We start from the raw sequence: 21,956 nt of genomic DNA on the forward strand, positions 1-21,956 counted from the left end.
TTCTTACACAGGGGTCTAGGGCTCACCTAAGAGGTCATTTGTGTTGATCTTAAGGGAATCTTCCTGCCTCTGCGTGAGATCACAAATGAGAACCTTGGTGACCCAGTGCCTCCTTCACAGGATCTGCTGTGAACGTGAGGCTGGGGTTATTAGCGTAACTGCTGGGAACGGGCCCTCGCCAGCAGGGAAAGGGACAGGCAGGGTCCTAACCCTTCTTAAGGTTGAAGGTGGAAGCACGGACTAGATAAGCCACAGCTCCAGCAAGGAGAAGAAGAAGAGCTCTAGATGCGAAGGCACATTCTACCCAGTGTCCCGGATGGTGGGCAGAAGTGGGGGGCAGCCTGGTGCGAGAAGGCGATGGTGAGAACAAACCAGCCACTCCCGGTTGTTCTGGAAGGCTCCAAAGAAAAGCATCTATTCCTAGGGCTGCTTTCGTGATTGGGGGCGAGCCTCATGGCAGTGGACAACCCCTAAGTTTCTTTAAAGTGTGGGAACCAGCGAGGAGGGGCCCGGACGGCTAGAGCCAGGACAGGAGACACTGCAGGGAGGGAAGGCGTTTCCAGCAGCTCGGGTGAGAGAGACCCACGTGACACCGGCAGAGGCCGAGGGACTCACTGGCGCCTTTGCTGCCGGGCTCGAGTTGGCCCTGGTCCTGCCCCAGGCCTCCTTCTGTTGGCGTCCATCAGCAGTGGACAGGGGTAAGTCACCTAACCAGACCACTGTCCTGCTCCTGACTTCCGTGCAAGTCACCATCAGAGAGTTGGACAGCGGCCATACCAGGCCCAGAAGGCACTGCAATACCGAACTCCACCGGTTGCGACGTGTCCAAAAAGGAAATGAGTGTGACCTGGCGTGGCTGCCTTTCCACGGGGCCATGATGGCTCTTGATGATGGTCACTTACCTCTCCAAGTGCCTGGACACCACCTGCCCGGGGTGGATACCCAGGCCTTGGGTCTGTCATGTGGAGGGGTCACCCCAGCCATGTGCCTCTCCACACCCGCCTGGACCTCTTTGCTCCATCCACATCTGTGTTCACATTCTTCTGGGGACCAGGTAGCACTGGCCTCTGCACTTTTTTCCCAGATCTCTAGGCTGGAGTGCTTGGCTGGGCCCGGGGGGCAACTGGCTACTCCAGAGGCGGAAGCTCAACAGGCTGTGGGCAGAGGAAAGGGTCTGGGCAGCGGGTCCCAGAGGAAAGATCCTGTCTGGAACCCTGACCCCGTCTCTCAGTCACAGAGCTGGGAGGCCCAGGAAGCACCGGCTGACTCTGGCTTCTCTCTCCTGCAGGCAGCTGAGGTTAGCATCTCTAAATTGCTAGTTATTCCTTTCTTCAATTAAGGACAATTCTTCTGACGCAGGAGGTTAACTCCCACCAGTTAATCTAATGGCCTTGAGTCCTGATGTGTTTGCTCTATCTGAAGGCAGGGCCACAAATTCCTTGGTAGCAGGTCACAGCCCACGCATTCAGGAGCTGCCCTGGGGGGCCAGGGCCCCACATTCCCTGTTGGACTCCAGATCCACGCAGCAGCACTGATCTTCAGACAGGGACTGGGGCTGCGGTGGAGGTCCAAAGTGGAGAAGCCACGGGTGGATCCCGGAAGTGGGTTGTCATGTGGCAAGCCTCCTCCATCTCTGGCCCACTGTCTTCCCATCTGAGAAATGGGGGCGTGGAGGAGGGTCTGGCTAGATGATTTCTGTTAACTCCCATCAACTCCGCGTCTCCCCTAACCTGCCCCACCCACCCCCTCCCAAGGGTTTGTGGTGACTGGACGGAGAGGTGGGAGGGGTCTCAGTGCCCACCTCAGGGAGCATCTTCCCTGAGCAGGATGTGTTTGCCTATGAAATACACACACACACACACACACACACACACACACACACACGCACGCGCGCAGTGCTGCCTGGAAGTAGGGCCCCTGCCAGACTGTGGTCACTGCTGCGGCTGTGAGCCAAGGGCCCCAGGAGGTGCTCAGGCCCGGGTGTGTCCCCTCTGAGGCTGCTTTATTGTTCCTCTGTGACAACTCACATCCACAGACCAGGTGGCCGAACCTGGACATTAACCAGGCAGTCAGGCCTCTGACTGTGCCCTGCCTAGAGGGAAGGGTGAGAACCAGGCCCGAGGGATAGAACATAGGCTCTAAATTTATCCTGCATAACCACAAGCACGGAACTTTCTCAGCCTCCCTTTCCTATGTGTAAACTGGGGATAATACAAGACATCCGAGGGTATTATGCACCAACTGCCTGAGGGTTAAAAGACATGATATATGTGAAGCCCCGAGCATACTGCCTGTCCACTCATTGCTGTCCCTGCCTCCACCATGCCCGAGTAATGGGGAAAGGCTGCAGGGATTCCCTCACACACTCCTGGCTGGTGACCGATGGCACACACCGGCCAAGAGCTCCGGCTTCAACCTCGGAGCTTCTGAAATTTTGTCTATTGGTCAGCCCTGCTGTCTGGTCTGGGACCCAGAACTCTGGGGACTGAGGGGTTCCCTGGGTTGTGGGACTTTCAGTGCTAAAACCAGGAGTCTCTGGCAAACCCGGATGGTTGGTCCCTCTTGGTGAAGCCACACTAGGGAGTTTAGACAGAGGGCCCTTGGTTCTGTTGAGTGAGGCCACAGAAGGACCCACAGGTGGGTCATCTGAGGTGCAGATTTCAGTTCAGATGAGGGGAAACCTTCTCACAGTCAGCAGCATCCGAAGATGGAGGAACTCTTGCTTGAGGTACTGAGCTCCCTGTCCTTGGATGTAATACACCAGGAGCTGAAGGGCCACTTGATGGGGATCCGGTGGATGGAGACAAAGTCCCGGGGCGTGGGGTGCTGGGCTAAATGCCCACTGAGGACCCTTTCAGCACCATATGTGCCCCGTTTCCATAGAGGGGCTAATGGGACCCTGGAGTCGGGACAGTGGCTACCCTAAGGGTGGAATTATCCTTTTCCCTGGAAGGCGGGTGTGGGACAGGGTGTGTGAGGTGCCTGGCTACAGACGGTAACTGGGCTTTAGCTTCCCAGGTCCTCAGAAGGAAGCAGAGGGCATCTTCTCAAGGGATGGTTTGGTGGGAATTGAAAGGTCATCTGAGAACAGATACCCCTTAGCCCTTTCCAGCAGCTGAGCCAGGCAGCCGGCTTTGGGGATGTTGGGAGCTGCCAAAGGCTGGGCAGACATCTGCTGGGCCCACCGACCTGGCCCAGCCTTGAGCGAGGGAGAGGACTGCTCTCCCCTGGGGCCTCCCATCTGGCTACCACCCAGGCACCACCGAAACGGCTGGCCTTCTCCCGCCCCCTGCTGGGGCTGGGCTGTGAATCCCCGGCTGCCCCCAGGCAGAAGCCACAACCCCAGCCTCCCCAGCCTCCGCTGGGACTGTGCACCAGGATGTCTGCGTCCCAGGTGTGGGAAGCAAAGGGGGCTACAGCTCACAGCTAGGCTCCTGGCCTCCCCAGACTGCGCCAGCCTGGAATCCCAGGTGGGCTTTACGTGTATTTTACAAGTTCCTTTAGAACTAAGGGCACAGAAATCCCTTCCCCTCTATGGCTAGTTCAGGTCCAGGTTGTGGATCCTAGAAATGAGAGCCTGGAGTTGGGGCTGATGGAGGGGTCCATCTCTTGCCTCAGATCCCTGGAGACACCTCCCTCTTGGCTTCGCGGGAGCCTCCCGGTGCCCGTTCTTCCTTTCTCTCTCTCCTCTCTGCTCTCTGTCACTCTCCAGGTGCCAGGGTCTCGAATCTCCTCCGAATTTCTCTCCCCCTCTCCCCGTCGGTGTTTCGGCCCCAGGGGTGTCTCTAGCGCCCAGTCTCAGGGGCTCTCGCCCCCGACTCGCGGTCCGCGTGCGCATCTCCGCCTGGACCGCAGCGCCTCAGCGTCTCTGCGCCCGTCCGGGGCTCGGAGCGGAGCGTTTTGGAGCGGCGGCAGCGGCCCCGGGCAGGGGTGCGGGCCCGCGGGGGCGGCGTTGGGCGCCTTCCTCCGTCAGTCCTTCCCCGGCGGCGCGGGGGGGCCGGCGCGGCTGCCGCTCGGCGCCTTTAAGGGAGCGGGAGGGAGCGGCGAGGCGGCGGCGGCTGCGGTGGCGGCGGCCGCGGCGAGCGGGGCGGGGGCGCGGCGCGCGGCGCTCGGAGTCCGCTCGCGGCCGGAGGCGGCTGGGCGGCCGTGGCCGGGCTGGGAGCCGCGAGGAGAGCGGGCAGCGCCGCCGGAGCCCGCCGGCCGGGCCATGGCCAAGGCGGGCCGTGCAGGTGAGGGCGGGCGCCGGGAGGGCTGGGCCGCCGGCGGGGGGAGGGACCCGCGCGTCTCGAGCGGGGGGCGCCGGCCCAGGTGAGCCCCCGGCGCAGGTGGGCGGAGGTTCCGGGCGGGCTGAGGGGGCGGCGGCGCGGCCGGCCCCCGGGAGAGTGGAGAGGGGGCTCCGCGCGCCCCGCGCCCTTCCTGCGCCCCCGGTCACCTCGTGGGACACCACGTCCCCTCGCCACCGCCCCGCCGGAAAGGGCCAGGTCTGCGGCGCCTCTGTCCAGCCCGGCGGTGGGGAGCTCTCGCCGTCCTCCCGAGGCCCTGGGCAGAGCCGGGCGCGGGGACCGAAGGCGAGGTCCCGCGGCCGCCGCTCCATCCCACGCCCCCCAGCGCCAACCAGGACGCGCCCCCTTGTCCGGCCGCTCGCTCTATCCAGGACGCGACAACCCCCCCGCCCCCAGCTCAGTCAGGAGACCCAGATTTCTTCTGAGGAAGGAGGGGTGCCCCGCTCCGCACCGGCCAGTGAGCCGTTCCCCCCCCTCCCCCCTTCCGGACCCTGGGAGGCAGAGCCTCAGGTGTGGAGGTCTGAAGCGGGGCCTCTTCTGGGGTCCCCAGGGCTCTGCCCTCCCCCAGACACAGGCTGTGTGGCCCGTGGTGTGAGGGAGTGGGCCTTAGTCATTCGTTCATTCATTCAGCCAGACGATCATTCGCCAACATCTGCTTTGTGCCAGGCCCGGAGCTGGGCTCTGGGACCGGGAGGTGGTGGAGACTATATTCCTGTTTGCGCTCTCCGGGCCCATGGTGCCTTGGGAGGGCGGTGGAACGACGGTGGCGGCAAGCCTGGACACAGCAGGGCTGGCTTGGGAGGCTGGCATGTGTAAATCTACCGTGAACTCACAACCAGCCTGTGACGTTGGCAGGTGCCATGCCATCCCCTTGGACTCGACATTGGGCTGGCACGAACCCCACCCTCTACCCACCAGCGAGGACAGTGATGGCATGAGTGTGAGTTCACCCCTGCACACACTTGGGCTGGATACCGCTGGGCTGTGTCAAGCCACTGCCACCCCACAAATGCTGCCCCAACCAAGGGCCGGGTCTGGATGCCCCTGTACATATGCTGGGGGTGTGATATGGACGCCTGAGAATACACTCCCGTTCTGTCCCTGAGGAGTCTTCTTGGGGTGGGGCTGGTTGTGTGCGACAGCAAGTACGGAACACATGTAAACACCCCCTTTCTCACTTCCCTCCCCTTTCCCCCCAGGCAGCTGGAAAAGGCTGTCTCCCTGGGTCCTTACCCAACCCCCTCCTCCCATAGGGCACATGGCAGGGTGTGTGTCCCGCCCACTGCCCCCGCGCCTCTGCTGCCTGTGTGTGTGTGTGCAAGTACATGCACACCCCTTACACAGATCACCTGCCCGAGAGCACTGTCATCACAGCAGCAGTTAACAATTGCTGCCTGTCCTAGGTATCAGGCAATGTGCACAGCCATGCCGGGAGGCAGGAAGTGTTACTCTTCCCTTTTTAAAACATCTGGAAACAGGTACTCGGAGAAATAGCTCCCTCCAGGTGGCCCAGAGGGTCTGGGCAGAGCTTAGATGTAGACCCAGGCTGTAAGGACTTCGGGTACTGGATTTTCTCCATTGCTACCCTCGTAGGTTGCCCCCCTCACAGAACAAAGATGCGGTTCCGGCCCCTCCACCTTGGTCTGTGGGTGCATTGGTCTCTAGACTGAGAGTCCGTGGGAATTTGTTCCAGTGACGGGTGAAAAACTGCTCTGCTTTGAGCATCAGTGCCTGGTGGTCTAACATTTTGTCTTTCCTGCTGCAGTTTCATGCTTGGCCCTTTCCCTCAGGGCAGCACAGACTCCCCTCCTCTGTGGATCAAACCGCCCAGGCTCTTTTCTCCCACCCTCAGCCGCCCCCGCAAGGAGCCTTTAGGATTGACCCCAGCAAGATGGGATTGCTCGTCCTCTTCTTAGCTCTTCCAGCCTCCTTTGCATTTTGTAAAGGTCCCTTCTCTTCCTAAGGCTTCTAAGCTCTCTGACTTGAAGGCAACTTGTGGTGATGTGTGCACGGATGGCAAAATCTGTGTAGGATGGACTGGAGCTTTAGAACAAAGGGAATCCTTGGAGGTAGGAGCCCCAGTCCCTCTCTTTACAGCTAGAGAAACTGAGGCCCAAGGAAGGGCTGTAACTCAGACAGGAGTGGCTATTCAGGACCATCTACCGTGGATGGACAGGCTGATGGTCAGTCAGAAATGATCAGGCCTTCACTCTGGCGGAGAAGAGGGTGCTGTTAGAACCAAAGGAGGCTGAAGGCTGTGAGAAGCTAGACTGTGAATGAGGGAGTGTGCTCTCTGACCTGTGAGGTGTTCCGTCTAAAACTGGTCAGAGGAGCCACTGACTGGAGATAGGGGTTTGGGCCTCAGGGCCACCATAGGGCATGACTCCAAGGTCATCACTTTGTAGTCTAGCGAAGGCGTCCCAGACCTGTGCAGTGCACAGCCTGAGCAGCCAGCCATCATGTCAACCGTGTCACACAGGAGCTGAAGGAAGGCAGTGAAAGGGACTTCCATGCTGCCAGGAGAGCCCAGGTACAAGAGAAAATGTAATCAAGTCCTAGAAAGGATTGGATAAATGGCAGAGGGTGGATCCCCAACGGGCGACTACCAAATCTCTGGGGAGATTTCAGCACACAGAACAGGATCGTTATGGTGCCCCGTATCCAGTCTTGAGAGAAAAGGCAAGAGGAGGAGAGCCATTGGTCCTGCCCTGAGGGAGCGCTCCGTCTAGTGGACAAAGGAGGAGAGAGGCCTACCTTGGGGATGAAAGTGCAGCAGGGAGGTGAGGGCTGGCAGTGGGGAGGGGCCGGGAAGTGCACAGCTACCCATGGCGGCAGGCCTCAAGTGCAGTGCAGACAGAGGGGAGGCCAGTGGCGGCTTGAAACAGCGAAGGCTGAATGTCTCTAGAAGTTGGGCCTTAAAGGCTGGCAGAATTTGGACAGGCAGGTGGCAAGGGGCAGGCTTCCATGGGCAGGTGAGGCTAGGAGGGTGGGACGGGAAAGGTGTGGGTATGGCGGGTGGGAATGGGGGGGGAGGAGGCGCCCAAGGGTGGCGAAATCTGTCTGGCTGGGGTGAAGCATCCCTAGGGGCTGCAGAAGGCCGAGAGGAGCTCCGGAGAGCATGGGGGATGGGAGGGTTGTGTAAGGCTTGGGTGTTTTGGGGTTTTTTTTGCGGTACGCGGGCCTCTCACTGTTGTGGCCTCTCCCGTTGCGGAGCACAGGCTCCGGACGCGCAGGCTCAGCGGCCATGGCTCACGGGCCCAGCCGCTCCGCGGCATGTGGGATCCTCCCGGACCGGGGCACGAACCCGTGTCCCCTGCATCGGCAGGCGGACTCTCAACCACTGCGCCACCAGGGAAGCCCAGCTTGGGTGTTTTGACAGATCCCTCTGGCTGCTCCTGTGGGGGCAAAGCGAGGCCAGCCTGGCTGGGCTGTCTTAGTTGGGAAGAGTTTGTGCTGGTTCTTGCCAGCCGCACGGCCCCTCCCTTCCTCCCTGGGCCCCTCTACGCCTCCCTCCACACCCCAGCAGGTTGGCAGGGGTGTCTGCCCACCCGGGGGCAGGGCAAGTGGAAGGCCGTGCTGGGCAGGAACAGAGACAACAGCCAAGAGGGTCTTGGAACCTCTCAGGCTGGGCCAGGACCATCTGGAGAGGCGGGGCTGGGGCCACAGGGCTGGGCCTTCCAGGCTGGAGGAACCAGTTTATTTGCTGCCAGGTGTTGACCTCTGCTCTGAGGGGCGGAGCCAGCGGGCTGGACTGTATCAAACCCAGTAATTCAAGTGAGTAAAATACTGATCCTATAGTGGCAGAGCTGAGAGGACGCTGCCAGAAACTCATGTTCAAAGCCCTCACCACGAGGGGACATTGAGGCCTGCGGTGTGGGGTATTTGCCCAAGGCCACAGAAAAAGGTGGTGGCAGAGCTGGCCCCAGAACCTGTGTTTCCAGAGTTTTGGCTGGGACCTTGTTCTGCTGAGTCAGCCGCCCCCTCACATCCCAAAGCCAGACCTTCTTCTGGGCCCCCTGCTTCACGGCTCCCAGGTGGTGGCGTGGGGAGTGGCCAGAGCTCTCAGAGGACAGAGCATTTGGAAGCTTGGGAAAGGGACCAACTCTGGGATTCTCAGGACTTTGCGGGGGTGCCAGGAGATTTGAGGCACGACTCAGAAACTCCCAGGCCGAGGGTGCTGGATGGCTTCGCAGTGTTTCTGGGGAAGAGCATCACGTTTCTGCGGGGAGATTGCAAATGCACCTTTTCAGGTTCCGAGGGAGAAGGCTAGGGCCAAATCAGATGACCGTGTCCCAACTCAAGGCCTTTCTAAAACTCTGCCCCCAGGAAGCCTTCGGGGCCTTCCATGCAGTCGGGGAAGTACTGGAGCTTGGGCCGATCTCTGGTTCCTCTGCTGAGTTACGTGTCACAGCAGCCGACCTGGCAGGCCCCAGCAGGCCCCAGATCGAGACCCTTTGCTGCCTCTTAGCCCTGGCTGTGGTATGGTGTGGTGAGTCAAAGACAGCACAGTTAAAACAGAGTCCTACCCCCAGCGCGTGAAGCCCCAGTCCTAGCCGGTGTTCGAGTGGTGGAACACAGGGTATGAGGACATGGCTAGGCCCCCCTTGCTGGGGCCATGTCTGTGTCGGACTGGCCAGAAAGTGGGATGTTTTCTCGTATACATCTTAGTATACAGTGGTAATTCATGTCTAGAAGAGGCTTGGAGATCTTCTGGTCCTACCTGTTAATTATGCAAGTGGGACACTGAGGCCAGAAAGGCAAAGAAAGGGTTTTTCTCTGAGCTCTGGTGTCTTCAACGACAGAGGGTGTGAACTCCCAAGACCAGTGAGGCTTTGAGGACTGGGAGCTACTCAGTAGGCTCTGGGTGCCCCCCAGAAATTCTCTGGGATTCCAGGCTTGGGAGAGGGAGGGAGAGCGTCAGGGATTATCATCCTGGGGACAGTCTGGCTCATTTTTTGATAGCAGTCAACATGCTTTACTGTCCAATGGCACGGCAGCATCTCTTTGAAGTAGGGCTGATGTTGTTCCCATTTTATGGATGAGAAAACTGAGGCCTGGAAATGTTAAGTGTCTGGTTCTAGGGTCACACATAAAGTCAGAGGTAGAGCTGGAATTAGAACTTAGGTCTCTTCTCTTGGATTCAGCATTCCTAGGAGTTGGACTGTGTAACAAAGAACAGACCAGGCTCGGTCACTGATTGCCCTTGAACTGCCCCTCCGGTCTCAGTTTCCTCGTTTGTAAAAGGGGAATGGGAAGGAAAGAGTTCGGGGGACAGGACAGCTCTGAGTTTGCTCCAGTTCAAACACTGCTCTCTTTTCCTTCTTGGCCTCGCTCCCCACTGGCTTTACTGTGCCTTTTGGGCCCTCACCTCCTCCCTTCTCCTCCCTCACAAGGGTGGTGGGGATGGGAGGACAAATGGGAAGCTGGGCACCGGGACATGGAGAGCACCTGCCTCTTCGGGGTCCCGGGGCCCCAGCCTACCACCAGATCTTCAGCCAGGAGCCACGTGGAAGGGTGCGGCCAGGGCCTCCAGGGGAAGGGCTGGGGGGGGAGGGGGAGGAGAGAGTGCATAACAGATGAGTTTGGAAATCAAATGGGATCTGAGCTCCCCACCCACTCCCTCAAATCTCTTTATACTCCCTCTTCTACAATTCTTGTTTTCTAAAGAGAAGGGAAATGTTACACTGCAGCCCTTTCGCAAACGAATGGGCGCCTTAGTGAGTCACTCCGGAGGTAAATGCCACCTCCAGGGCCCCGAGTCTGCCTGCCTGCGGAGGCCTGCAGAGCCGTGTGGCCACCGGGGGGCGCGCGTGTGAGGTGCCCCTGCCTGTCAGCGGCTGTGGGTGAGCGCTGGGTCCCTGCAGTGGTGCCCCACCCCGCCTCCTCCAGACTCTCCGCAGGGTGGCATGCGTGAGGTTCGCTCGCGGATGGGGTCACGGCTCAAGCTGGGGCCCGGCTGAGGCTGGGGGTGGCACGTAGGGACTCGGGCTGTGACCTGAGTGTGGGGTGAATACAGGACCTGCGGGGGCGGGCGCTGTGGTCCCGGGGCGGTCAGGGCTGGCAGGGGGGCAGGTGCTAATGCATCTGCCTCTAGAAACCGGAGTTCTGGGGCGTCAAGCTGTTCTCTCCAGGTATCCTGGTGGAGGGATGCGTGTGTGCCTGTCTGGAGCCTCATCTTCCGTTTTGAGGGTCAGCCTGTTAACTTGCAGACCTGGGGCAGGGAAGGCCAGCGAGGAGGTGTTCCCCCTCCTAGATGACCCGTTGTTCGGGAGGGAGGGGAAGTAGCCGTCTGTTAGCTGGGGATGCCAAACAAGGGTTGAAAGCAAAAATAGAAGCGCATTGGGTTCTGTCTGGGAGGGGCGTGGAGTTCTGGAGGATCCGAGAGGCCTCTTCCGAGCTGTCTGCCGCCGATGCTGTGTTTGCTCGGCTCCGTGTTTGCAGAGCATGTCATGTCCCGCGCTCCTGACCTCCTCGGGGATCTAGGTGTGCAGGATCCGGGCTGCGGGCTTGAGGGGCTGCAACTGTCCCACGAGTCTGTCTTTGGGAGGTTTGGGGCTGCTGTGGCCATGGTCCAGCTTGCTGTCCTCCTGATCAGAGCTCCCTTTGGCCTGCCATACCCGCCCCCCCGCCGCCAGTCCTCCAACTTCCCACCCCTCCGTGAGGCTGGTCTCAGCTGAGCAATTCTGAAATCATCCCTTGTGGTAAAAGGAGCTATTTTCAGCCTTCCCATTACTGCCCAGTGGGGGGTGGGGTGGGGTGGTGTTTATCCCTTTGCTGCCTTTTTCTCTCCTTCTTGTACAGTGTAATCTGGAGCAGCGGTGAGAGCATCACGCAGCCCTGCCTCCGGGGTCCCGGCTGGCAATTCCCGGTGCTGTGATTTGGTACCAAATGCAGAGCCTGGGGCAGAGGCAACCCTGGGCCCCATCCTTGCTCTGTAGTCACTCCAGAGTGGCAGGTAGCACAAATGGCCGGTCGGAGTCACCTTGGCCCTGGCCGGTGGGGACAGCTCCCCTACTGCCGCTTGCTTCAGGCCAACGGTAGCCTTTGGTGACCTTACCAAAAAGCTGGCCAGCTCCTCTAAAGGAGCCCCCAGCATCCTCCGCTGACTCTGTGACCCTCCCCAATCTGGTCTCCCCATGCCCTGATTGGATGCCTGGGTCCCTCCTGGTCTCTTGTTCCCTACTCCCCTCGGTGGGTCCTGGGGTGATCTGAAGGGGCCCCTCTGTCCTGTCTTTTGGGCTCCCCCGCCCTCCTGAGGAGGCTGCAGGTGGCAGAGCCATCGGTGGTGAATTGGCAGGTGCTCTGGGAGCTCCCTTTAGAGGCAGGAGAAAACCTCTCCCTTATGGAGCGAGAGTCTGGTGGGACAGAGTCTGGTGGGACATCTGGGGCTTGAGAGAATTGTTCCAAATAACTCAGAACTGTTGGGAGCCGAACGGGCAGAGCAAATGAAAGTACGATAGATAGCCAAAGCTATTAATCACTAATTCTCTCCTAAATCAGGTAATTAATGGGCATTTAAGAGATACCAGCAGGTCTTCAAAAAGCACATTTTTTTCCCAAAACGACTGGTTGGCCCAACTGTGTCCTGCTGGGAGACTGGGGTTGTCATCCCACCCCCAGGCCACCCCCAGGCGCAGGGAGCATGACGGGAGGCAGGTCCCGTCTGAGCTTCCTTTTTGGCATCGCAAAGAGGGATCGGAGCCCTTCTGAACTGACCTCCCTGGGCTGCCGTGAGGATGATGGGAAGTGAAAGCCATGCAGATCCCGGGCAGTGGTGTAAAATGCTATACAGAATTTAGTGTTAGCTGTGAAAATAGCCCCGAAGTTATAGGATACAGTGCCTTGATTTTGCCCGGTGCTGTTTATGGCCAGGGTCAGGCGTCAGTCGGTGGCCAGAGGCATTCCTTTGTTTTGAGTCACTGCCGACCGTGTGTCTGGGTCTGTGACGGAGTCAAGGCTTAGTGTGTGGCTTGGCCTGAGCTCGGCTTCATGGCCTGGTTTGAGATCAGGTCCCAGTTGTTCTGTGATCGGGGTTGTGACTTGATCTGTGGTCAGCTCGAGGTTAGGCTGTGGTTGAGGTCAAGGTTGGGCCATGGCTAGTCTCAGGAAAATTCAGCCTCGGTTCTTGTGTCCACCCCTGGACTGATGGAGCTACGTGGGTTCCCTGGAAGCTGGATTCCTTCAGGGTCCTCCGGGATCTGGACTCCAGGTGCTGGGAACCCCAGCACACAGGCCCTTCTGGGACTCCTGGCATGTGCCCTGAAACAGCCCAGCACACGAGCTCATCAGTGGCGCTTACAGCAGTTTGGGAGATAGTTAGGACATGTTTCTATAGCAACCAACCCCCAACCAGCACTGGTTTCCTTCAATAATGCCTTTTTCTGGAAGCAGCTTCTCCTGGCCTCTTGTTTCTCCCTGGGTGGCCCCGTAGCCCCTTGAAGGCTGAGCATGGGCTGGTTGGCCCTGATTGGTCTGGTCAGACTCATCCTGACCCAGAGAGGGGGCCTGAGGACATTCCCTATGGGATACTTCCCTGAGAGGGGGCCCTCCTGAGATCTACCTGGCGCTGGGCCATGCTGAGTGGAACAAGAGATTTCTCTGTGCCCAGCCCTGGGCTGGAAGAGGCTATGGGCCTGGGGAGGATTCCTACCAGGTTTCTGCCTGGGGGAACCCACAGCCCAGTGGGACAGGCAGACCTGGACCTAGTCTGCAGATTGGTGCTCTGATGGGCACAGGTAAAGGATGTCATGGAAGTACAGAAGAGGCAGGTACCCAGACCAGCACTGGGGTCAAAGAAGGCTTTCAGCTGGGGTAGGGTGGGGATGGAGGGTATTTCACGTACCGGGAGGTTCAGGAGCAAAGTCTTGGAGGGAAAGAACATGGTATGGGCTGGGGTGGGGGGCGAGGGGGGGCCCTTCCCAGTGACGACGTGTTGCTGGAACCCAGACTTATGGGTGGAGGAGCTTGCAGACAGAGCAGGTCCTGGCCTTAGGTAGCTCAAGGTTTGGGGGGCAGATAAGACACAGCCCCAGGAAGCTGCGCCGGTGGAGAGGAGAGAAGGGCCAGCCGTGCACCAGGGGCAGCCCCAAGACTGTCGGGGCTGCGGAGCTTCCAGCCTCAGTTCCTGCTCTGCCCTCTGGGCTCCCATTCCAGGGGCTGGAGAAGCAGAGGGGCCCACTCTTGGGAGCTCCCACCTGTGAAAGGACCAGAGAAAGGCCCGTGGATATCATGATTTATTTATGTTATTTAACAAACCCTTTTATAGCACTGAGCGCCAGGCACCGTGCCAAACCTTCTCCAAATATTCATTCACGTAATCTTCATAGCAACCCTGGGGAAGACTATTATTACCCCCATTTTACAGAGGAGGAGACTGAAGCACAGAGCGGCGTAGTGACATTTATTAAGATCACCAGTTGAGAAGTGGCGGAGCTGACAGTGAGAGGAGGAAGGAAGCCAGGGCTGCGGGAGGAGGGGCAGAGAGGAGGTGGGCCTTCAGAGACCCCCAGCCTGCCAGTAGGAGCCTCACTCAGACTCTGCATCTCTCACTCTGCATCCAGCAAGCGGATGGACCCCTGGGACCCCAGGCCAGAACTGTGAAGTGTGATTCTAACGGGGCTCCCACTGCCCACGGGACGTCTGGCAGCCTGATGGTTTCCGCAGCATTGATTGTCAGTAGTTAGACCCAGATGCTTGTGCTTGTAGAACCTGCCATCCCCGTGTGTGTGTGTGTGTGTGTGTGTGTGTGTGTGTGTGTGTGTGTCTGTGTATGTGAGAGAGAGGAGACAGAGACAGACTGGAGACGAGGGACCTGCCTGAATGAGCCCACAGCCGAGCTCTTTTCTCCCCCTCGGCCCCGTCCTCTTCCGAGGCACAGATTGCTGGAATCCCGCAGGCCTGCCAGGCCGTGGTTTCAGATGTGGCCTCAGGCAGGACTGGGCACCGAAGCTGCGGCCACACTCACGGGCAGCAGGCTCAGAGCCAGGCAGCCCACCTTGGCCAGCTCAGAGGTGCTTGTGACTCCCTGGAGGTCTGGAAATTGGTAGGTGTTACTTGAACACCCACAGGGCCGTGGCTGTCACAGCAGACGCCTATGTCCCCTCCCTTGCTCTGATGAGCCAGACTTCTTACTCTTGAGGAGAAGATTCTGGACCCAGCGTCTCTTGGAAATGGCCCGATTGCTTTGACCCATGTCTCTACTCCCTCCCACCCTGCCCCAGCCTGGCCAACCCTGCCCACCCTTCCTTTAAGGCTCAGCTTGGGCCTCCTCCCCCAGGAAGGCCTCTGGGCCCTTCAGCCTGCAGGGTGTCTGCCTCTGGGAGGTCCTGTCCACACCTCTGAGACGAGGTAGGGGTGGCATTTAGCCCAGAGTCTAGGCTGCCCACCCCTCCTTTGTCCTGTGCCCTGTGCAGGGCTGGGCCCCAAGGCTGGCACCCAGGAGCCAGGATTGAGCCCATTCCGCTCTGTCCCCAACTCCTTCCTCCTGGGCACCACCTGGCCCAAGGTCTGGCCCAGGGAGAGTCGGCCAATACCCACCTCCCTCACTTTACTGTGCCAGGACTTTCCTCACTGAAATGTCTTTCCCCTCGGACCGGGCTCCTGAGAGCAGGGTGGTGACTCCCTTCTGGTGGGGCTGACCCTCAGGCCGGGGCTGCCCTGGGGTCCCTGGTACTGGGCAGAGTACCCACTGCTGACTCCTGTCCATCTGTCCATCTGCCTATTCCTGCATCCCTGGGAGCCAGGGCCAAGGTGGGGAAGTGGGTGACCTCTGGCTGCACCCACGCTGGGGAGACCCAGGCCTGTGACAAGGTCTAGGAGACCGCACTGGACCTGATGGCGGTGGGTAGATGCGCCAGGAGAGAGGGTGGGGTTGGCTCCTAGCAGCCCCTCCCACTGCAGGCCCCCCACCGTACCCCGAGCTTTGCTGGGGGATCAGCGTATCGTGGGGTGTGAAGGATCGTTTGTTTCTCTCTGGATTGCCGGGAAGGATTGGGATATTCCCCTTTCTCTTTTATCCTGACTTAGAGGTTTTTTTTAATTTGGCCATGCCTCGAGGCATGCGGGATCTTAGTTCCCCGACCAGGGATCGAGCCCACGCCCCCTGCATTGGAAGCGCGGAGTCTTAACCACTTGACCCCCAGGGAGGTCCCCTGATTTAGAGTTTTGAATAAGTGTGGTAGAGAAGGTGGGACAGAAGGAGTCTGCTGGAAGAAGTAGGCCGAGCCTTGGGGTTGCGGAAGGGACGCTGCAGCCTGGGAAGGGAAGAGAAGAGAAGACCTGGGCCCCGTGCCCTGAGCTCTGCTAGAGAGCACCCAACATGGTGGTCCTGAGCACAGACCCTGGAGTCATGTGGACCTGGCTTCAAATCTTGCTTCCATCGCTTATTAGCTTTATGACCTCAATCGAATGACTTCACACCTCTGAACTTTATTTCCTGAGCTGTAAGATGGGGATTCATGACACCCACTCCACGAGGCTTGGTTAGGATGACTTTAGATAATACCTGTGAAGCAGCTAGCAGATCATTTTTGTTCATTTGCTTGTTTGCCAAACACCCCTTGGCCCTCTTTCACCTGGGACCCTGTACGGGACACAGAAAATGCAGAGAGGTGGAGGGCAGGGACCCACCTCAAGGAGATTGTGCTTCTGGGCCTTTGCCCTTGCTGTTCTGGGATCGTGGCACCCACTTCTCTGACTCTCAAGATCACGTGTGGCCTTTAGCAACCTGACCTGTGCCCCCTGTCTCTTGGGAGACTTCCTGACCCTCTTGGGCATCTGTGTTTCCCTCTTCCTGAAGTCTGCAGGTGATAGACGCTGGGTGGAGGCTGGAACCTTAAAATCCACCTGTGCTGAGCTCCCATCCGCAACAAGCAGGCAACCCCCTACCTTATCCTAACCCTAAGCTTAACCCTAATCTTACCTGGTCTGGCTTCATTTCTTCTCTCACCTCCCCTTACACCTGTCTCCCCCTCCGTCACTTGTTCCAGCTCTTATCACAGGCTCTCATCCTTCTCCTCTGCCTGTCCATCCCACACGTGTGTGCCAGGAGCATGCATACACATACAGACGTACACACTCACGCTTAGCATGTCTGGCTGTGTCTCATCATTCAAGTCTCCACTGATCCGACACCTTTTCAGAAAAGTCTTCCCCTCACACCCCTCCCAAGATACTCTGTCTATCACTGTTTTCCTTTTTTGAAGTATGATCTTTGCCGTTCACTGAAAAGCCTGCACCCTGAAGGAAGAGATGAAGGGAACATCTTCCACCCAGAACCCAGGTGACGGCTGCTTCTTAACATGATCCATTCTTATAGGTTCTTTTTTACACCAGGGTAGATAACCGAGATCTCTCCCTTTCCGGAGGTTGTTTGCAAGAAGGGAGGAACTGTAGCAGGTTTAAGCAAACTTACAGTGTGTATTTAAAAACCAGTGCAGGTATGCATTCTGAAAACAAAGAAGATAAAAGTAAACCAGATAAAAGATGCCTTTGAAGAGAAAATCAACTGTAGATGTCTGCCGCAAAGGAGAGTCAACAATCAGGTGAAGGGTTCATGTGGAAGGAGAAACAGCGCTGGTTCAGCGTTTATAACTCGAACAGGTGACAGAGTTCTTTTGATGACGGGGCCGATCGCCCTTGTCATCATTCCTCGGTGGATGTACAGATCCACGCGTTCCTGCCTGTCTATTCTCCAGGCTGTAATTACACTCTGAAGTGTAGTCTGTAGGAGACACTCAAGGAAGGAGGACGTGGTGGAGGTAGGAAGGGACCGTTTTACTTTCTTCCCAGCACTTTCTCCTGCTGAAAAGATCTTTGCTGCTTCCTTGTTCCAGGTCTGCTTTCCCTGCCCACTGCCACCATCACCCACACCCCGCAGAGTGTCCGCGCTGGGAGGGCCCCATGGCCGGGCCCCGCCCTGTCCCTCTTATTCACCTCAGTGTCCCTAGCATCTCACACAGCGCCCTGCAGGATGGACAGCTCCCTTTGACACCCAGAAGCTCCTTCCCTCTCTGCCCACCTCTAGCTGGGAGAACATCTCCCTCAAATGGAGCTGAACTGGCCTCCCTGCAGCCTTCCCTGCTGGTGGGTTCTCCCCAAGGCCAGCCCGTCACGCGTGTTATGGGTGTTGCGCTGACCTAAGATGATGGCGGCCTGCAAGGATGGATGTGGTGGTGGGAGTGAGGGAGGGACAACTTCCAGAGCTCTCCTCTTTTCCTCAGGCTCCAGCACACACTCTATTTAGGAGGGAGAGGTTGGCAGGAATATCCTTGCCCTTCTTCATTCTCAGGTGGAGTATATACTGTACAGGTATGAGACCCACCATTACCAGGACCTTCTTGCTGAACCCTCACTATTCAAACTCAGGACCCAAATCGACTCAGATACAGCTTCAGACAAACCCATCGCTACTTAAACCCTTGCTGCTAACCATCCCAAACTCAGGAGCCAAGTAGATGAGGCTGACATGACTGTCCTGAGTACCCAGATTCTTGCTTTCTTAGTAATGGAATAGATTTGGACAGCAAGGGATATTTGCACATTAATATAGGATGCCTGATGGTTTTTATACCTTTAGCATCTATAAAAGGGATAGGTTTAAAAAAAAGGGATAGGTTTATATGAGAAAACATAAAATTAGTGTAAAATCAAGAAGTTTAAGTGATTGTATTTTTTGAATCACAGAAATCTTCACATACATTTGATTTATACCTAAGCACTTCTTTATTTTATTTTGATACTATTGTAAATGGTATTGTTTTTCAGATTTCAAATTCCAGTTCATTGCTGACATACAGGATTGCAACTGACTTTTGAATTTTGATCTTGTATCCTGCGATCTCGCTATACTCAGTTATTAGTTCCAGTAGGTTCTTTTTGTAGATTTTGCAGAGTTTTTGTTTTCTAGATAGACAATCATGCCATCTGAGAATAAAAGCAATTTTGTTTTTTCTCTTCCAACATGTATACGTTTTATTTCTTTTTCTTGTCTTGTTGCACTAGCTAGAACTTCCCCCACGTACATTTGGGAAACGGTCCCATATCCACGTTAGAAATACTCAGTTATGGTGAATCTCGATTCTCAAACTCCCTCGCAATAAATCCAGGGGTCACGGGCAGGAAATTGCTGATCAGCCTGTCATGCCATCCACACTGTTGGGTGAGAATCAAAAGCTTAGAGGGTCCCCACAGAGAGTGTATGGCAGACCCAGCTTTACACCTAGAAGCGACTCCCAGGTCAGTGTTCCCTGTGGCCTCTGCCTTTTCTGTGTTTCAGAAAGTGCTTTTGGCCTGGCTCCAAGCCATGGAGCTCAAGCTGGGTGTGTGTTTGGGAGTTTGTGGTGGGTGGGGCAGAAGGGACAGGCAGGAGGGCTGTGTCCCTGGGCTGACCTGTGCTGGCCTCTCCCTTCAGGAACAGTTTACGTTCTGAGATCTGAGCTCAGGGCAGGGAACAGTGCCAGCATCCTGCAGGGTGACTCCGTGTGGGGAGCTGAGGCTGCAGCAGATTTTCTGAGGACTGCATCGTGATGGGCATTCTAGCCATGGCTGGGGGAATGCCCACCTCTCACCGGTTCATGCATATCTACTATGTGCCAGACTGGCTCCTCAAACATCAGTCAGAGTTGAAAAGTTTCAGGGGAAAGTCTCTGTCAGATTCCTTATTGCACAGATGGGGAAACTGAGGTAGGGGCATTGCTGATGCAAGAACCCACATGTACTGGATGGCCAGGGCCGTACGGAGGAAGACGTACCTTGTGTGCATGGCGATTTTACTGTTTTCCATTGAATTAAGATGCAGTCAGTTGTAAGACGCGTCATTATTTTCTATACCCCAGGAAAGAATAAACAATGCCAGCTAAATGAGGACATGCCATCATGTAAGACACACTCCAATTTTAAAGATGTTGAAGTGTGAAAAAAATGTACGTCTTAGAACCGATAAGATGAATTTATAAAATTAATAGTCATATGGAATTATATGTGCAGGGTAAAAATTGAGTTTTCCCTGCTTCTTATCAAATTCTACTCTGTAGAGATAATCTCTATTGATGTTTCGGTGCCTGTCCTTCCAGACATTTTAACGCATGTGTGAGTACATTTGTATAATAACTACTGTTGTGAACACTTGCTATATGCTAGGCCCTGTGCTAAGCACCTCGATGTATTTTATTTCATCTTTACAATAAACGCATCGGGCAGGTATGAGCTTTCCTCACTTTATAGCAGAGGAAAATGAGGCACAGAGAGGTGAAGGGACTCACTTGACATCACACAGCTTCTAAGAGGCAAGGGCCTGAGCCTGAATCTAGGCCTCTTCCAACCTCAGACCCTGAGTTCTTAACTAACGTGCTGTACATACCCTCAGTGTGCAGGTATAAGTATATTTTTCAAAAATGGGGTCAAAAGATACCTACGATTCTGGGACCAATGTGCATTTTTTTTCTTCTACCCATACTCCGTGGGCATCCTTCCATGTCAGTACATAAGGAGCTACTTGATTTTCCTACCAGTTGCAAAGAATTCCCCTGATGACTGTGTATGAATGTATGTCTGATCCTCTGTGGATGGACACCGGGATTTCTTCCAGTTTATTAGTATTACCAGAACACTAAGATGATCAACTATATATTGCCATCTTTGTATACTTCTCTGATTATTTCCTCAGGAAAATTACCAGGTCAATTTTCTTCTAACACTTTTATGTTTTTTGTTTTTTGTTTTTTTTTTGTGGTACGCGGGCCTCTCACTGTTGGGGCCCCTCCCGTTGCGGAGCACAGGCTCCGGACGCGCAAGCTCAGCAGCCATGGCTCACGGGCCCAGCCGCTCCGCGGCATGTGGGATCCTCCCGGACTGGGGCACGAACCTGTGTCCCCTGCATCGGCAGGCAGACTCTCAACCACTGCGCCACTGGGGAAGCCCCACTTTTATGGTTTTAATGTTTACAATTAGATTGGGATTCATATGCCATCTCCAGTAGTTCACGTGTCCAGGGAGCAGGTGGAGGGCTTCCTGGATGTGCCGGGCACCAGCTGGTTCCATGAGAGTCCCAAAGTGCCAAGTAAAGGGGGCTCTGAGAATGGGGGTCAGGGGAGGAGGCTTCTGACCCAGCTCTGCCTCTGGCCTTCCTCCCTCCGGTCGTGGGGTAGGAGGTGGGTTGAGGCTGAGTCCAGGGCAAGGGGCCACATTCTCTATATGCACTTGCTCCTGCCTGCTCTGGAGATCCTCTCAGCCCCATGTCCTGGCCTCTGCAGATATTAATAATAATAGCAGTCACCATCACTGAGCGCCCCCCGAGATAGAGGCGCTGAGCATGCATTATTTCTGATCCTTCCAGCTCGGGACTGATTGTTGCCGATATTTTGTAGAAGGGGAAACTGAGGCTGTGGTATGGAGAGGAAATGGCCACAGAGGTTGCAAGTGGCAGAGACGGGGTGGAACTCAAGTTCAGGTCCCCCTTCTCTTAGTGTGGGGCTTTTTCCCCAGGGGAGGCTGCAGTCCTTCCCTGGCCTGCACACGTGTGCAACAGACATCACTAATGCCCTTCAGGGTGTCTGCTTCTCCTCGCCTCCACCCTCTTAAAGCTGGGCTTGGTCACGTGACTTGCTTTGGCCAATGACATGAGCAGAAGTGTGTCACGTGTGGGAAGACTCATTTACGACTGGGCGTGCCTTTCTGTGCTCTCCTTCCCTGCTTCTGCAAAACCGGAAGTCTCGATTCGAGATGCTGGCGTCATAAGGTGGCGTCTTTGAGTGACCGCCGTGGCCAGAGGCCCCTTCCTAGCTGTGTGTGAGTGAGGAATGAACCGTTACTGTTTGTTTTTTTTTTTTTTTTTTTTTGCGGTACGCGGGCCTCTCACTGTTGTGGCCTCTCCCGTTGCGGAGCACAGGCTCCGGACGCGCAGGCTCAGCGGCCATGGCTCATGGGCCCAGCCGCTCCGCGGCATGTGGGATCTTCCCGGACCGGGGCACGAACCCATGTCCCCTGCATCGGCAGGCGGACTCTCAACCACTGCGCCACCAGGGAATCCCTTTTTATTTCTTTATTTTTTTTTCTTGCCGCTGCTTCCTCCCGCCTCAGGCGGCCCGGGGGGAGACAGGGAAAGGCAACCTCCCTCCCGCCTACCCACAGCCCAGGCCCTCCCTCCGCCGAGCCGACCTGGCGCCAGCCGGGCGACGGCCGCAGGGGTCCACAAGCCCGGAGACCGAAGGAGCCCGTTAGTGTTTTAAGATCATTTATTAAAACAGCAAAACTTACCTGATGCTTCCTGATACACCGTGTCACCTTGGCAACATCTCTTAACTACCTCTGGTCTCGGTTTTGGTGTGTTCAAAATGGGCACCCTCGTTCCTGCCCCACTGAGCCGTCTCAGAAAGGAATTTGGGTCTTAAATGAAAGCATAGGGGTGGGAGGGCTCTGCGAGATGCTGTGCACTTGAAGTCGGGAGGGCAGGGACGTGCAGGATGCCGACTAAACCTTGGTCCAGGGGCAGTCTGGGTTTACCTCCTTCATGTCAGGACACGGCCTCAAGCTTGGCTAACAGGTGTGTTTCCTTTGGCAGGTGGCCCTCCTCCGGGCGGTGGTGCCCCCTGGCACCTTCGAAATGTCCTCAGCGACTCAGTGGAGAGCTCTGATGATGAATTCTTTGATGCTAGAGGTGAGTGAGTCTCATCGTCC

At 56.6% G+C, this 21,956-nt stretch overlaps 1 protein-coding gene across 2 annotated transcripts in view; it reads left to right on the top strand.

Annotated features, from left to right (window-relative positions):
- Positions 1 to 3,374: 3,374 nt before the first annotated feature.
- Positions 3,375 to 21,956, top strand: part of PITPNM3 (PITPNM family member 3) — a 92,360-nt gene continuing 73,778 nt past the window's right edge. Inside the window, exons 1-2 of one of the 2 annotated variants that reach the window (XM_060290167.1) lie at positions 3,375 to 3,470; positions 21,841 to 21,936. Coding sequence is in view for 1 of the 2 variants with exons in the window: in XM_030861662.2 (XP_030717522.1) it covers positions 4,208 to 4,229; positions 21,841 to 21,936 (118 nt within the window). In the remaining variant the exon portion in view is untranslated. Of the gene's footprint in view, positions 3,471 to 4,110; positions 4,230 to 21,840; positions 21,937 to 21,956 lie in introns of those variants that run through there. The other variant, XM_030861662.2, reaches the window with a different exon arrangement.

Source organism: Globicephala melas, chromosome 20 (assembly GCF_963455315.2).
Source record: "Globicephala melas chromosome 20, mGloMel1.2, whole genome shotgun sequence".
Lineage (NCBI taxonomy): Eukaryota > Metazoa > Chordata > Mammalia > Artiodactyla > Delphinidae > Globicephala > Globicephala melas.